Source organism: Chelonia mydas, chromosome 1 (assembly GCF_015237465.2).
Source record: "Chelonia mydas isolate rCheMyd1 chromosome 1, rCheMyd1.pri.v2, whole genome shotgun sequence".
In the NCBI taxonomy this organism is placed as follows: domain Eukaryota; kingdom Metazoa; phylum Chordata; order Testudines; family Cheloniidae; genus Chelonia; species Chelonia mydas.
The window spans coordinates 232,043,161-232,056,761 of NC_057849.1; the positions used below are offsets into that span (position 1 = coordinate 232,043,161).

The window sequence follows — 13,601 nt, forward strand, 5'->3', positions numbered from 1 at the left end:
ATCCTTTCCATCTTCAAAATACTTCACATTGGTCAATGTCCTTATGCCTCAGAAACGCCCTGTGAAATAAGCACTGTAAGTATTAAGTTTTCTTCTGGATTTCTTCACTCCCCTGAAATCTTCGCTGAGAAACCCTGATAATAATGGTAGGTTTCAGAGTCGCAGCCGTGTTAGTCTGTATTCGCAAAAAGAAAAGGAGTACTTGTGGCACCTTAGAGACTAACCAATTTATTTGAGCATAAGCTTTCGTGAGCTACAGCTCACTTCATCGGAGGCATACGGTGGAAAATACAGAAGATGTTTTTATACACACAGACCATGAAAAAATGGGTGTTTATCACTACAAAAGGTTTTCTCTCCCCCCAAACCCACTCTCCTGTTGGTAGTAGCTTATCTAAAGTGATCACTCTCCTTACAATGTGCATGATAATCAAGGTGGGCCATTTCCAGCACAAATCCAGGGTTTAACAAGAACGTCTGAGGAATAGTGGGGGGGTGGAGGGGGGAAGAGAGGAATAAACAAGGGGAAATAGGTTACTTTTTATAATGAATCAACCATTCCCGGTCTCTATTCAAGCCTAAGTTAATTGTATCCAATTTGCAAATTAATTCCAATTCAGCAATCTCTCTTTGGAGTCTGTTTCTGAAGTTTTTCTGTTGTAATATCGCAACTTTCATGTCTGTAATCGCGTGACCAGGGAGATTGAAGTGTTCTCCGACTGGTTTATGAATGTTATAATTCTTGACATCTGATTTGTGTCCATTTATTCTTTTACATAGAGACTGTCCAGTTTGACCAATATACATGGCAGAGGGGCATTGCTGGCACATGATGGCATATATCACATTGGTGGATGTGCAGGTGAACGAGCCTCTGATAGTGTGGCTGATGTTATTAGGCCCTGTGATGGTGTCCCCTGAATAGATATGTGGGCACAGTTGGCAACGGGCTTTGTTGCAAGGATAGGTTCTTGGGTTAGTGGTTCTGTTGTGTGGTATGTAGTTGCTGGTGAGTATTTGCTTCAGGTTGGGGGGCTGTCTGTAGGCAAGGACTGGCCTGTCTCTCAAGATTTGTGAGAGTGTTGGGTCGTCCTTCAGGATAGGTTGTAGATCCTTGATAATGCGTTGGAGGGGTTTTAGTTGGGGACTGAAGGTGACGGCTAGTGGCGTTCTGTTATTTTCTTTGTTAGGCCTGTCCTGTAGTAGGTGACTTCTGGGAACTCTTCTGGCTCTATCAATCTGTTTCTTCACTTCTGCAGGTGGGTATTGTAGTTGTAAGAATGCTTGATAGAGATCTTGTAGGTGTTTGTCTCTGTCTGAGGGGTTGGAGCAAATGCGGTTGTATGGCAGAGCTTGGCTGTAGACAATGGATCGTGTGGTGTGGTCAGGGTGAAAGCTGGAGGCATGTAGGTAGGAATAGAGGTCAGTAGGTTTCCGGTATAGGGTGGTGTTTATGTGACCATCGTTTATTAGCACTGTAGTGTCCAGGAAGTGGATTTCTTGTGTGGACTGGACCAGGCTGAGGTTGATGGTGGGATGGAAATTGTTGAAATCATGGTGGAATTCCTCAAGAGCTTCTTTTCCATGGGTCCAGATGATGAAGATGTCATCAATATAGCGCAAGTAGAGTAGGGGCGTTAGGGGATGAGAGCTGAGGAAGCGTTGTTCTAAGTCAGCCATAAAAATGTTGGCATACTGTGGGGCCATGCGGGTACCCATAGCAGTGCCACTGATTTGAAAGTATACAAATGTAAAATAGTTATGGGTAAGGACAAAGTCACAAAGTTCAGCCACCAGGTTAGCCGTGACATTATCGCGATTACAGACATGAAAGTTGCGATATTACAACAGAAAAACTTCAGAAACAGACTCCAAAGAGAGAGTGCTGAATTGGAATTAATTTAAAAATTGGATACAATTAACTTAGGCTTGAATAGAGACTGGGAATGGTTGATTCATTATAAAAAGTAACCTATTTCCCCTTGTTTATTCCTCTCTTCCCCCCCTCCCCCCCCCCACTGTTCCTCAGACGTTCTTGTTAAACCCTGGATTTGTGCTGGACATGGCCCACCTTGATTATCATACACATTGTAAGGAGAGTGATCACTTTAGATAAGCTATTACCAACAGGAGAGTGATGGGGTGGAGGGGGGGGAGAAAACCTGGATTTGTGCTGGAAATGACCCACCTTGATTATCATACACATTGTAAGGAGAGTGATCACTTTAGATAAGCTATTACCAAGAGGAGATTGATTTTGGGGGGGGGATGGGGTGGGGAGAAAACCTGGATTTGTGCTGGAAATGGCCCACCTTGATTATCATACACATTGTAAGGAGAGTGATCACTTTAGATAAGTTATTACCAGCAGGAGAGTGGGGTGGGGGGAGAGAAAACCTTTTGTAGTGATAAACATCCATTTTTTCATGGTCTGTGTGTAAAAAACATCTTCTGTATTTTCCACAGTATGCATCGATGAAGTGAGCTGTAGCTCACGAAAGCTTATGCTCAAATAAATTGATTAGTCTCTAAGGTGCCACAACTACTCCTTTTCTTTTTCCTGATAATAATGGCTTCCTTTAATCACTGCTGCAAAGTTCTGATGTGCTGTTAAAAGCTGTTTCCTGACAATGTGGTTAGCAGCCAGTCAGTTTAACTGCTTCATTTGCCCAACAGGTTTTACTTGAATGACAAAAGTATCTCTGCATCCAGGTTTAGCTAGAATGATGCATGTCTGATATTCTTAGGGCCCAATTCTTCACCCATTTCCTTGGATGTCATGCCGCTTCACTTCAATGGGTAACTGAGGGCACAACCAGAATTTAGGCTTTTTATGACACAATTCGCTCCTCAGCACTGTGGGTGTTCCCATTGGTCTAATTTGGTAAAATATTTTGTTTAAATTCAGCTTTCACAATTAAATTTTATACATACATGTGGTGATTATGCCGTATTAGATGTACTTGACAGTGCAGATTTCATAACATGCCACAGACAGGGGGCCATTAAATCCCTTTATTGAAACCAGAAACACTGCATAATTACAGATCTGATGAGGAAACTGCAAACGATATAGACTGCTTCTATTGCCAGCAAAATACAGTTATAACAGGAAGTTTAGACATACAAATATAAAGTGTTTCTTTCGTGCCAGATGGTTTGTGTATAACAATGCCATGAGGAGTGTTTAATTGTGCTTCTATGAAACCTTTAAAGAAGGATGAGGTAGAGTTTCCTTTACCCAATATTTTCCCCCCACACATCTGTTCCCTTAATATTTTTATATGCTTGGCTCTTGGTAAAATATCCTGTTAACTTGAACATTTATGAAAGCAGAGACTCTTCAGAGGGGTTTATTTCTCCCTGTTTAAGTTGACAATTTCTCCGACTTAAAACGCCAGAATTCCACCTATTTCTATCATACATTAATAACCAATTCAGAAACTGATTCGATTGAGGCATTCATCGACCCAAACTTACCACGCTAATGAAAATGCTTTAATATAGTTTCGTATTAAACCCCTATTACTGATCATCATGATAAAGACCCTTCAATATCCAGTCAATTTATATGGCAGCAGCCCAGGCAATCCCACTAGGAGGTGAAGGCTGGAGAGGAAAGAGATTAATTTCTTGGCACCGTCTTAAATTAAGGGATGACCATAGTTAACAATTATCTAATTCTCCCCTTATCATGAGCCCTCGCCAGCTGCTGGCATGTTAGATGACAGAAAGGTTTTGTGGGCATGGGATTTGAAAAGATATGGAACCTTTCCTCTTTGAGGGTTGGCTTGACTCTAGCACCTGACTCTGTTTGGTGGCCTATATGAAGTGAGTTGCTGGTCTCAGTTAAGGTGTCAGGCTCCGATTCAGGAAAGCATGTGCATAACTTTGAGCACTTCAGCTTGTGATCAGCACTTTCCCAAATAGCGGGTCACATCGTAAATCATCACTCCAACATTTGGCACTAATTGACAGTCTTGTTCTCAGAGCCGAATGGGCCTAGAAATACTATGCGGACCCCAGAACATGATTGACGTACTGTGGTGGAGCACTGCAGGAGAAGGTTATTCTGTCACTGCCCTTGCTGTACCTGTCCTGGGGACAGAAGGCTTTACCCTGGCACCTCCCACTAGCACTTAGTATTGACTGAAAATCATTGGAAGCCAAACACAATAGGAGCTACATTCGTATTCTAAATAAACTCGAGGATGTGACGTCAACATGGGGTGACACCAAAGACTAGAACCACCGGGGGTTGTCTTGTCTCAGGAGGGCAAAGACTAACTTTGAGGTATAAGAGAAAGGAAAAAGGACCCCTATGTTATCCACTTCACTGAGGAACACCCTTGGTGGAGGGGGGGGGAGGGGTGTGTGATTCATGAATGTTTTGGATCCTGGCTTGACTGAAACCAGCAACTATGCAGAAAAAGCTGAGGTGAGAGACTATTTTAGACAAAGGAGTGTAGCTTGCTACAGTTAAGTTTTAATCTAGCAGACGTGTGTTATACTTTTATTTGTAACCTTTGACTCTTATTACCGTTCCTCGCTATCTCTTAAATCTCTACCTTTATTAATAAATTTATATTTGTTTTGAGTATTAATAGATTACAGTGCTGTGCTCTTGGATTGGAGCTTGTACTCAGTTGAATCAAATAAGCTGGTACTTGTGTTCTATTCCCTTGGGAGTTGCAATCCTCGTAATTACAGTGTCCCGTGACAGGGGCTGGACACTATCGGGGGGATGCTTTTGGAGTGGCTCAGGGACTGGGATGTACCTATTGTTAACCTGCAAGGCAAAGTAAGGGCCAGCAGAGCCCAGAGGAGAGTGTTTGAGTGGCTGAAGGGCTGGCAGTGACAGGGAGCTGAGAGCCAGCTACCATAAAAAAGACTTGTAACGGAGGGGCGGGGGGGGGGGGGCGGAGGGTGAGAAAACCTGGATTTGTGCTGGAAATGGCCCAACTTGATGATCACTTTAGATAAGCTATTACCAGCAGGAGAGTGGGGTGGGAGGAGGTATTGTTTCATGGTGTCTGTGTATATAATGTCTTCTGCAATTTCCACAGTATGCATCCGATGAAGTGAGCTGTAGCTCACGAAAGCTCATGCTCAAATAAATTGGTTAGTCTCTAAGGTGCCACAAGTCCTCCTTTTCTTTTTTCAGGGTAACAATGTGACTCAGAGTCCTGGGGACCCTAAGAAAGTGTCACAGCCATTGCTTGCTTTTCTTCTGGACACTTCTTAAAGATTATGGGTGGGTTTGGGGTTGTTGGGGAATTAAAAAAAAAAAAATTAAACCAAATTATTTTTAAATCCATGTATATTTTAAAAAGAAAACCAAAAGTTTGTAAATATTCCTGTACAGAAAGTTATCAGAGGCTCCTCTTTTCTTATCTCAATCACTTTTACAATTACGCCAGACATAATAGATCTGATGACGCCTTCAGTGTGTCTGATCCTGCTGGATGGCAAGTACCTCCGATAGCTGCTGAGCACCATCAGCTCCCACTTAAGTCCACTGCTAAGCACCTGGCAGGATCAAGTTCTAAAACAGACTTAAATGTACCAAGAGGACTAACTATTGTATGGATGGAAAGAGAACATATTTTACTTAATATTTTCCAAAGACATAGTTGGTCATTAACATAAGTGATTCCCCATGGGGGTTATTACAAAGAATTGTACAGGCATTTGTAAATCATGGTTACTTTCTTCTTCAAAGTCTTAGTCTCTTTTCTTACAATAACCTCACCCAGCCAGCAATTCTAAACATTTAGGCAACATAACTTCCAAAACCTAAAGTTAGACTCCTGAATCTTTATCTGGACTCCTGAAAAAATGGCCAAATTTTCATAAGTGCTTAGCACCCAGCAGCTCCCATTGACTGTTAGGGCCCAATTTTAATATCTTGGCCTTAATAATTCAGGTAAAAAGTGACTGATAGTGTCTGGTTTTTAAAATCACAATTTTTTAAATGAGCAAACCCAGAATAAATATATCCCCCAAAACATTGATTCTTTCTATCCTTTCTTTTTTTGGTGGGGGGATTTATTTTGCGTATTTCAACACAGGTCTTCCTTCAGATTAAAGGAGAGTCACATGGGTCTATCCACACTGGCACCAGCAGAATGTTTCAACATGATTGGTGCTAGTAAGGTACTGGCATGGTTCTCTAGCCCATGGGGACAGAGGGTTTTCTGGGTTTTTTTGTGTCTGAGAAATGACTTTTGCAATTGTGCCACAGACCAAAAAGCATGACCTGTCTGATTTGGTAGCATTTTTCCACCTACTTTGCACTGGTGTAAATGACTGCACAAGGACAATGGACAATCAAGTCCCCATCTGTGCAACTGGGGACACCTACAGCATGGTTTGGCTAATACAGTTGCCAGATTTTTCCATCCTGGTCAGGGAAAAATATATTGGAACCTAGGCTAATAAACACCATGTTTAATAAAGGAATAGGTAGGACGATTCTAATGCTCGTGTTCCTTTATGAATGCAGTTACGGGATAACCTTCCTATATGAGGAAATGTCTTCCTACCTCCCAGCTTCTGTGCTCATAACAGGGCAGACTTTTTAAGATTTCTCCCATGCCCCCCAAGCCAAAAATATGAGATCACACCACCAGTCAGTTAGGTTGCACTATTTCCATTTTGCAGGTGGGCAAGTGGAGTCAAAAAGAGGCTAGATGACTTGCCCATGATTGCAGAGTTAATGTCAGAGCCAGAACTGAAACTCTGGAGTATGTGGCTCCTCAGCCTTTGCTCAAACTCCCATCCTTTCTAATATGTGGCCCATTTTGCAAATGGGATCAAAGAACTCAGGGTAAAAAGTTTTTGGCTAGGGTTTTGTGTTATGCTCCAGGTATTAATAGCACACTCGGTTTTCAGTTATAATTTAGTTAGATACATGGAAAGAAATCAGAATTCAGAGGTATATTTTGCATTTCATGAAGGCGATGAGAGTCCAGACTTACACTTTAGACTAAAGATGTTTTTGTTCATTATATTTAATAGAATTTGAATTAATGGAATGCCCTGCGCATTCTTGTCTAGAGGCTGACCATCTGTAAGGAAATACAGATTTAAAAGTTTTAATAAAAATATTTTGGAAGAAGAGGTTTCCAGACTGGAATGAGTAAAACACCTGCAATAAAATGTATTGTGCAGATAAAAGCCCATCACCTTTTTCCTCATTCTGCTGCTCTTTAATGACTTCCACACTCCTTGACCAGAAATCTGTTTCAGCGCCAAAGAAATTGCCTTTCCAGCACCATAGGGAATTAACTGCAAAGGCTCCACTAATATGAGTTACTGACTGTGCTAAAATTTAGCCCCACGGAGTATCCACGGAAAAATATTAGCAGGTGCTTAACACTCACCAGCAGCCAGTTCTTCCCTCCCCCCAGTGCCTCCCACCCACTGGCAGCCCTGCCGATTAACTTCTCCTCCTCCCTTCAGAATCTCCCGCCTGCAGGCAGCTCCGCCAATCTACTCCTCCCCCTCCCTCCCAGTGCCTCCTGTGAGCAGCTGTTCTGCGGCATGCAGGAAGCGCAGGGGGGAGAGGAGCAGGCACTGGGCATATACAGGGGAGGGGGCAGGAAGGGGCAGAGGTGTGGGGGAAGGGGTGGAGTGGGGGTAGGGCCTGTGCCCTAAGCAGGGGTTGAGCACCCCAGGGAAAGGAAAAAGCTGGCACCTACCTGTGCCAACATTACTTGCAAAATAGGTGAGGGGGAGAAAGACCCAGGCGATGACTGAAAGCACAGACACTGACTGCCCAGGGGAGCTATAAATACAAACTTCTTACAAATAGATTTTTAAGGCCAAAAAGAACCGTTATGATCATCTAGTCTGATCTCCTACACAGCATAGGCTGTAGCTCATCCAGTAAACTCTGCACCAAGTCCATAACCTCTGGCAGAGCTACAGCATATTTTCTAGAAAGACATCTCCAATCTTGATTTAAAGATTCCAAGTGATGGAGAACCCACCCCATCTCTGGGTAGGTCTTCAGTATTAGCTCTGCTTTAGGTACCTGGAAAGCCGGTGTGTCTACACTGCAATAAAAGACCCACAGCAACAAGTCTCAGAGCCCAGGTCAGCTGACTTCGGCTCATGGGGCTTGCGTTTTCAGCTAAAAACAGCAGTATAGAAGTTTGGGTTTGGGCTAGAGCTTGGGCTCTGTAACCTGGTGACAGGGGAGGGTCCCAGGCTCCAGTCCAATCATCTGCACTGCTATTTTTAGCCCTGGAGCACATGCCCAAGTCAGTTGGCCCCAGCTCTGAGACTTGCTGTAGTTTTTTTACTGCAGCATAGACCTACACTGTGATACAAGTACACCCACCTGCATGCTGCTTTTCTCTCATTACTGGGCCTGTCTCCTCTGTGCACTATATGCAGGGTCATGAAAAGGTGAAAGGAGTCTGAGCGAGGCTTGGAAGATCAATCACTGTGTCATGCTCTGACAGGGCATTGCAACATTTGCTCTAGGACGTTGCATTGTTACATACTGAAGCAAAGGAAAGGGGCTAAGTGATTTGAGGAGATTACATAGCTTGCTCTATAGATAACACTGGACAAGAGTCCCTCCTCTCCTTCCCCACTGGTGATGGGTCTGTGAAATAGCTCTCAACTCTTGCCCCTTCTGCCTTGCCCACTACTAGTTGCTTGGACACGAGGGATGGTTCACATATTCGTATGTCTGCACATCAAGCTGAAGGTGCGACTCCCAGCTCAATGAGACATACCCACACTAATTCTGACTGAGCTAGCATGCTAAAAATAGAAGCGTAGCTGCAGTAGTTTAAGGAGCTAGCTTCCTTGTGTACAGTCCCTTCTAAGACCCTGGGCCTCTGTTCGGATGGCTAGCCCCTCCTGCTGCTCCCATCATCGCGGCTTACACTCTGTTTTTAGCATGCTAGCTCTATCAGTGCTAGCGTGGGTATGTCTCCTCAATCTGGGAATCGCACCTCTAACTTGAAGTGTGGACACACCCTATTGTGTGTCCATTCCCACCAGCACATGCTGAACCCTTACCTTTCAAATGCCCTATTTTTCAAATTACCATTCTCCAGGTGTAATGTAAAATAAGGACAAGAGAATCACCAGCACTTAGGCAGGGACGGTTCAATTATATCTCCCAGCACTCCAGTGGTGATTCATCCAGAAAAAGGGCAGGTGGTATTGCCAATGCAATCCCTCAGGGATTTCTGCTAGGGGATGTGGGCAGACTTAGCTTATGGCTGGGGTTTTCTGGAAATCCTTCTCATGGTCGCTGTTGAAAATTATATTGAGTGAGAACATCCAATGGCCATGTCCCCCTGGCCAACATCTCCCATTTTTTGGTCCTTGCTGCCCTCCTAACTCCCCGGGCAAGGAAATTACATTTGCTTTGTGCTGCCACAACCTCCTCTGGATGGACTTTCTACCCTGAGGATCCTTTGCCAGAGTTCTCACCAGAATAAATAATTGTTACCCCTGGGTGTATTTACCCTGAACTGCTATTACGAATATGGCAATGCAGTGACAGCTGCTAATTCCACAACTCCTGCATCATCAAGGTTTGTATAAAACACTAGTTTTTGTGGACCTCTGAAATGGGATCTCATTTTTAGGACTTTTTTCCGACAGAAGAATAGCTGAAACTAAACTGAAAATTAGGAACACGCTCAAGGCTGAAAATAATAATCAAAGAATGAAGTGGGGGAAAGAAAGAACTTGCAAAAATTATAGTTCATCATTATCATTTTAAAGTACCACTGTTTGTAAAGCATACACATGTGAGAGGCTGAATCGCATTTGATCAACCCAATTAAACATTAAATAATTGCAGCCAATTATGCAAATATCACACAATTATTAATTTGTTGATCTTTTCTGAACAGCCTCAAATGTTCCTAATGTTAGACTATCTTATTTCTTAAATGATCAATTAGTGTAACCATAACTAAGTGATGAAGAATGGATAATTGCCTAGTTATGATGTACCATAGCCTTTCTATGTTAATCTGCTACAATTAAACAAATAGCGCTCATGGAAAAGAGATGTGCAGATGTTCTTTTACAATCTATCAGCTCAGGGAATAGCATGGTTCCTTCCTAAACTTTATGGGCTAAAATAAGGAGAACACAGTATCTCTCAAGTGCTCACTGTTGTTTACAAATGTTATTTCTTGGAATTTTATGATAAAAGGATAAAATAATACAGATGCAGAACACAGGCTATGTATTTCCACACAAGATTGTCATGCAAGATCAAAATACTCTGCTGGTTTATTTAGTATATAATGTTTAAAACCTGGAACCTATTCACCCAGAGCCTGAATGAAAATAATCAAGGCTGTTTGAATTCATTAAGAGGGAGCAAAAGTATTCACAGAGGTGACACCAGCTGACTGGGAGTGCTCCACATGGTTTCATTTTTTCTCTAGGAAATAACTCATATTTTTGTGGACCTTCCAATTTTGTCCTCTGTTAGCCATTGCACTTTTGAGGTCTTCAGCAGTACAAGAGGTGAAGAGGTAAGACAGGAGGTCTAACTCAGGTCTCCCCAAAAGTTAGTGTAGACCACCCCAAGTACAGGCCAATGTCGAGCCCCACTTAAAATTATTGTAGTCTGATTTAAGAACGGTTTCACTCACCTCTTTAAGGAGTCAACCATTCTAAATCAATCATTGTAACTGGTCTTCATTTCTTCACTCTGACTTGTGAGTAGACTACTGTCAGCACTGTCCAAGGGGAATGTGATTTGCAACTTCTGTTAATACTATTGATATCTCAAGTATGGGAGTAGCACATCCAATTCCCCAGGCACCTCGTTAAACCGAACCACCTAGACTTTTGCTATCAAAGACAATTATCTAAGCTAAACGTGAGGGAACAGGTTACAGTCCAGTAATAGGAAGCCATTTAGTCTCACTCATGACGTAACCTTGTATGAGTTCTATGACACACACTCTAGTCAAAGGCACTCCAGTTGTGGTACTTGCCTTGTTGGAAAAACGCTTTTACCCCACATCATATCTCAATGTATCCCCCATGTTAATTTTTCCAGTAGATGAATAAAAACAAACAAACAAACAAACAAACAGTGGCCTGTGATACATCGCAAGAAACTGAACAGAGAACAGAGCACAGTACAGATTCAAATTGTGAGTAGAAGAGATACACAGTACTACTGCTACCATAAATGAAATAGCATTTTGTGCTTGTAGGTATATTCTAAATAGAACACTGTCCAACAACTCACTCTGAACAATTGTCACTGGTAACCTTCAACTGTTCTTCAATAAGGTATCAGAAGAGACTACAGAAAGATGTGTCTAACTCACCACTCATGGGACCAGCAGAAAATGATGGCCTACTAGAGACTGAGGGTTAATGTTTGACCAAATATTGTACAAGAAACCCCTGTGGATAATTTTAAGTGGTGGCTTAAGACAGGGGGCTGCCCATTAGAGATGATGCTTAGTATATTTTACATTGTGTTAGCAATTGCTAGTTAGAGGTGGGGTCTGTTAGAAAGTGTGGGAGACAAACTCTTCCCCCCTTATTAAAAAAATACTAGTTAGTTCCCAAAATACTGCTGTATGGCTAGTGTAAAATGTAGGATCTGATTTTATGCAGGTGTAACTCCATTGACAGCTATGAAGTTACATCAGTTCTATGCCAGAGTAACAGAAGAAGCAGGCCCCTAGCATTTTGGAGTATTGCTACAGAATACTGTAGTTCCTTTTTGGGAGAGACATCTTAAAACTAGTTGAGAAAAGTGTGCGCATAGATGAGAAAGCTTATATGGATGGTGGCATATTTAAGGATTAAAGAAACGGTGCAGAAGTTATTAATTTTCCTAATTGCGAGCTAACAGCTCTGTATCTGCTTCCAAATAGCAACAAGAGAGTGTATCATGAGTCAAGTGGTGTATGAAGAGGTAAGGGAACATGGTAGTGCAGAATGACAAAGGGTGAACGAAATCCCTCTGTTCTCCTGCACTGAGCACTTTCCACTGGCAAGCAGGGGAAGATGTAGGAGAACCCATACTGGAAAGCCATGGCCTCTTCAAAAAAATAGAAGATCATATTAAGAAACAAGTGGGCCAGCCAGGCCAGGGAGCACTGTAAAGCCTTGGGTGGGGAAAGATCACTACTAGCTCTTGTAAGCTGATTTAGGAGTGCTGTTGCCGGGCTCTGAAGGGATTTCCCACCAATTCATCATCATTCTAAAGGAGTGGTTGCTCTGACATGGGGCCTAAAAGGTGAGGGTATGATGTTGGCAGAATAAAAAACAGAGGCTCCTCAGGGCTCTGGGAATGCAGCGAGGAACCTCCCACATAAGTGGAGTAACAGAGAAAAACATAATCCATTGCCTGAGGATGCAAATGAAATAGGACTAAAGGATAGTAACTGTTCTCCTAAGTAATGGGCAACTTTTTTTATATGGCAGTCTGCTCCGGTAGTGGTGGCAGTTGAAAAAACACCGTGGCTTACACTGAAGAGCAGTTGAAGAGTATTTGACAAGTTTTTGGACTGTACATAAGACACAAGGAGGCACCAAGAAAACAGTTGGGACAGTTCTATTGCTTACATCTAGCACCTCTAACAAGAAGACAGGCTTCTATTAGCAAGACTATGGCAGAAATCATAATGATTTTGTTCACATTCCCTGGTATGTGGAAACAATCACCCTGGGGAGGAAAGGGAGAACACTGACTACCCTACGCACAGCTCTAAACAGGCAGCTACAGAAAATCGGTGATTGTTCTGGTGTAACGGTTTGGCCTGTTGGTAGAGTATGGAAGGTCTGATCCCCGCCACTCTGCATTCATGACACCAGAAGTGTCCATTCGCTGTCTTCTCTTCCATACTGAAACAAAAACAAAGAACATATTTCAGGAAATAAAGGTAACTCTGCACCAACAAAATTTTCCCAGGACCTGATTCCTGTTCACTCTAAGGCCCTTTTCCACCACTCTGGCAGGGTAAAGGGACCTGTAGGGAGGAGTAATTATAACTTACACCCACTTCAAAGCTCCTTTCCACTGCCATAGCTGCCCCCCATAAAACAGATTATTTGTGGTTTTATTCCTTAGCTTCAGTCTGTGTTTTAAACAGAGCTGAAGGCAGTTTGACACTTTATCCATCTCTACGTGAGTAGGCTGTGAAGGGGTGAAGATACTCTCCTGTGAGATGATATAAAGCAGACCAGTGCTGCTTTGATGGAGGTGTCTATGCATTTAATACAACCTGTGTTAAAAGTTCCACAACTATTCCCTGTGGCCATTTTACTAATCTGCTCACATGTGCAGCCCCTGCTCAGGCCCCAGTATGCAAATGCGTCTATTTTCCCTTTTTTTAAAAAGCAGCTTTTTATGACATCTTTTTTTATTAAACCTGAAATAAATCTAACCACAAATACCACAGAGTAAAATTAGAGAAGATGTTACACCAACATAGTAAACCAAATAAAACAGATCTACTGTGGATGAAGAATGAGTCTGCTCTCACTGTGTAATAAACAGGGTTACAGAAGGCAGGGATGAAAAAGACCTACCATCTGTCTCTTCAAGACAGTCCCAGGGCAGAGGACAGTTAGCTATTACA

The 13,601-nt window shown here is 42.6% G+C and overlaps 1 protein-coding gene across 7 annotated transcripts in view; it reads right to left on the minus strand.

Annotated features, from left to right (window-relative positions):
* Nucleotides 1–3,000: 3,000 nt before the first annotated feature.
* Nucleotides 3,001–13,601, minus strand: part of BCAT1 (branched chain amino acid transaminase 1) — a 109,705-nt gene continuing 99,104 nt past the window's right edge. For all 7 annotated transcript variants that reach the window (XM_043538862.1, XM_027833359.3, XM_043538857.1 and 4 more), the window contains one exon: nt 3,001–12,864. In XM_043538862.1, coding sequence (XP_043394797.1) covers nt 12,823–12,864 — 42 coding nt within the window. In that variant the 3' untranslated portion in view covers nt 3,001–12,822. The remainder of the gene's footprint in view (nt 12,865–13,601) is intronic.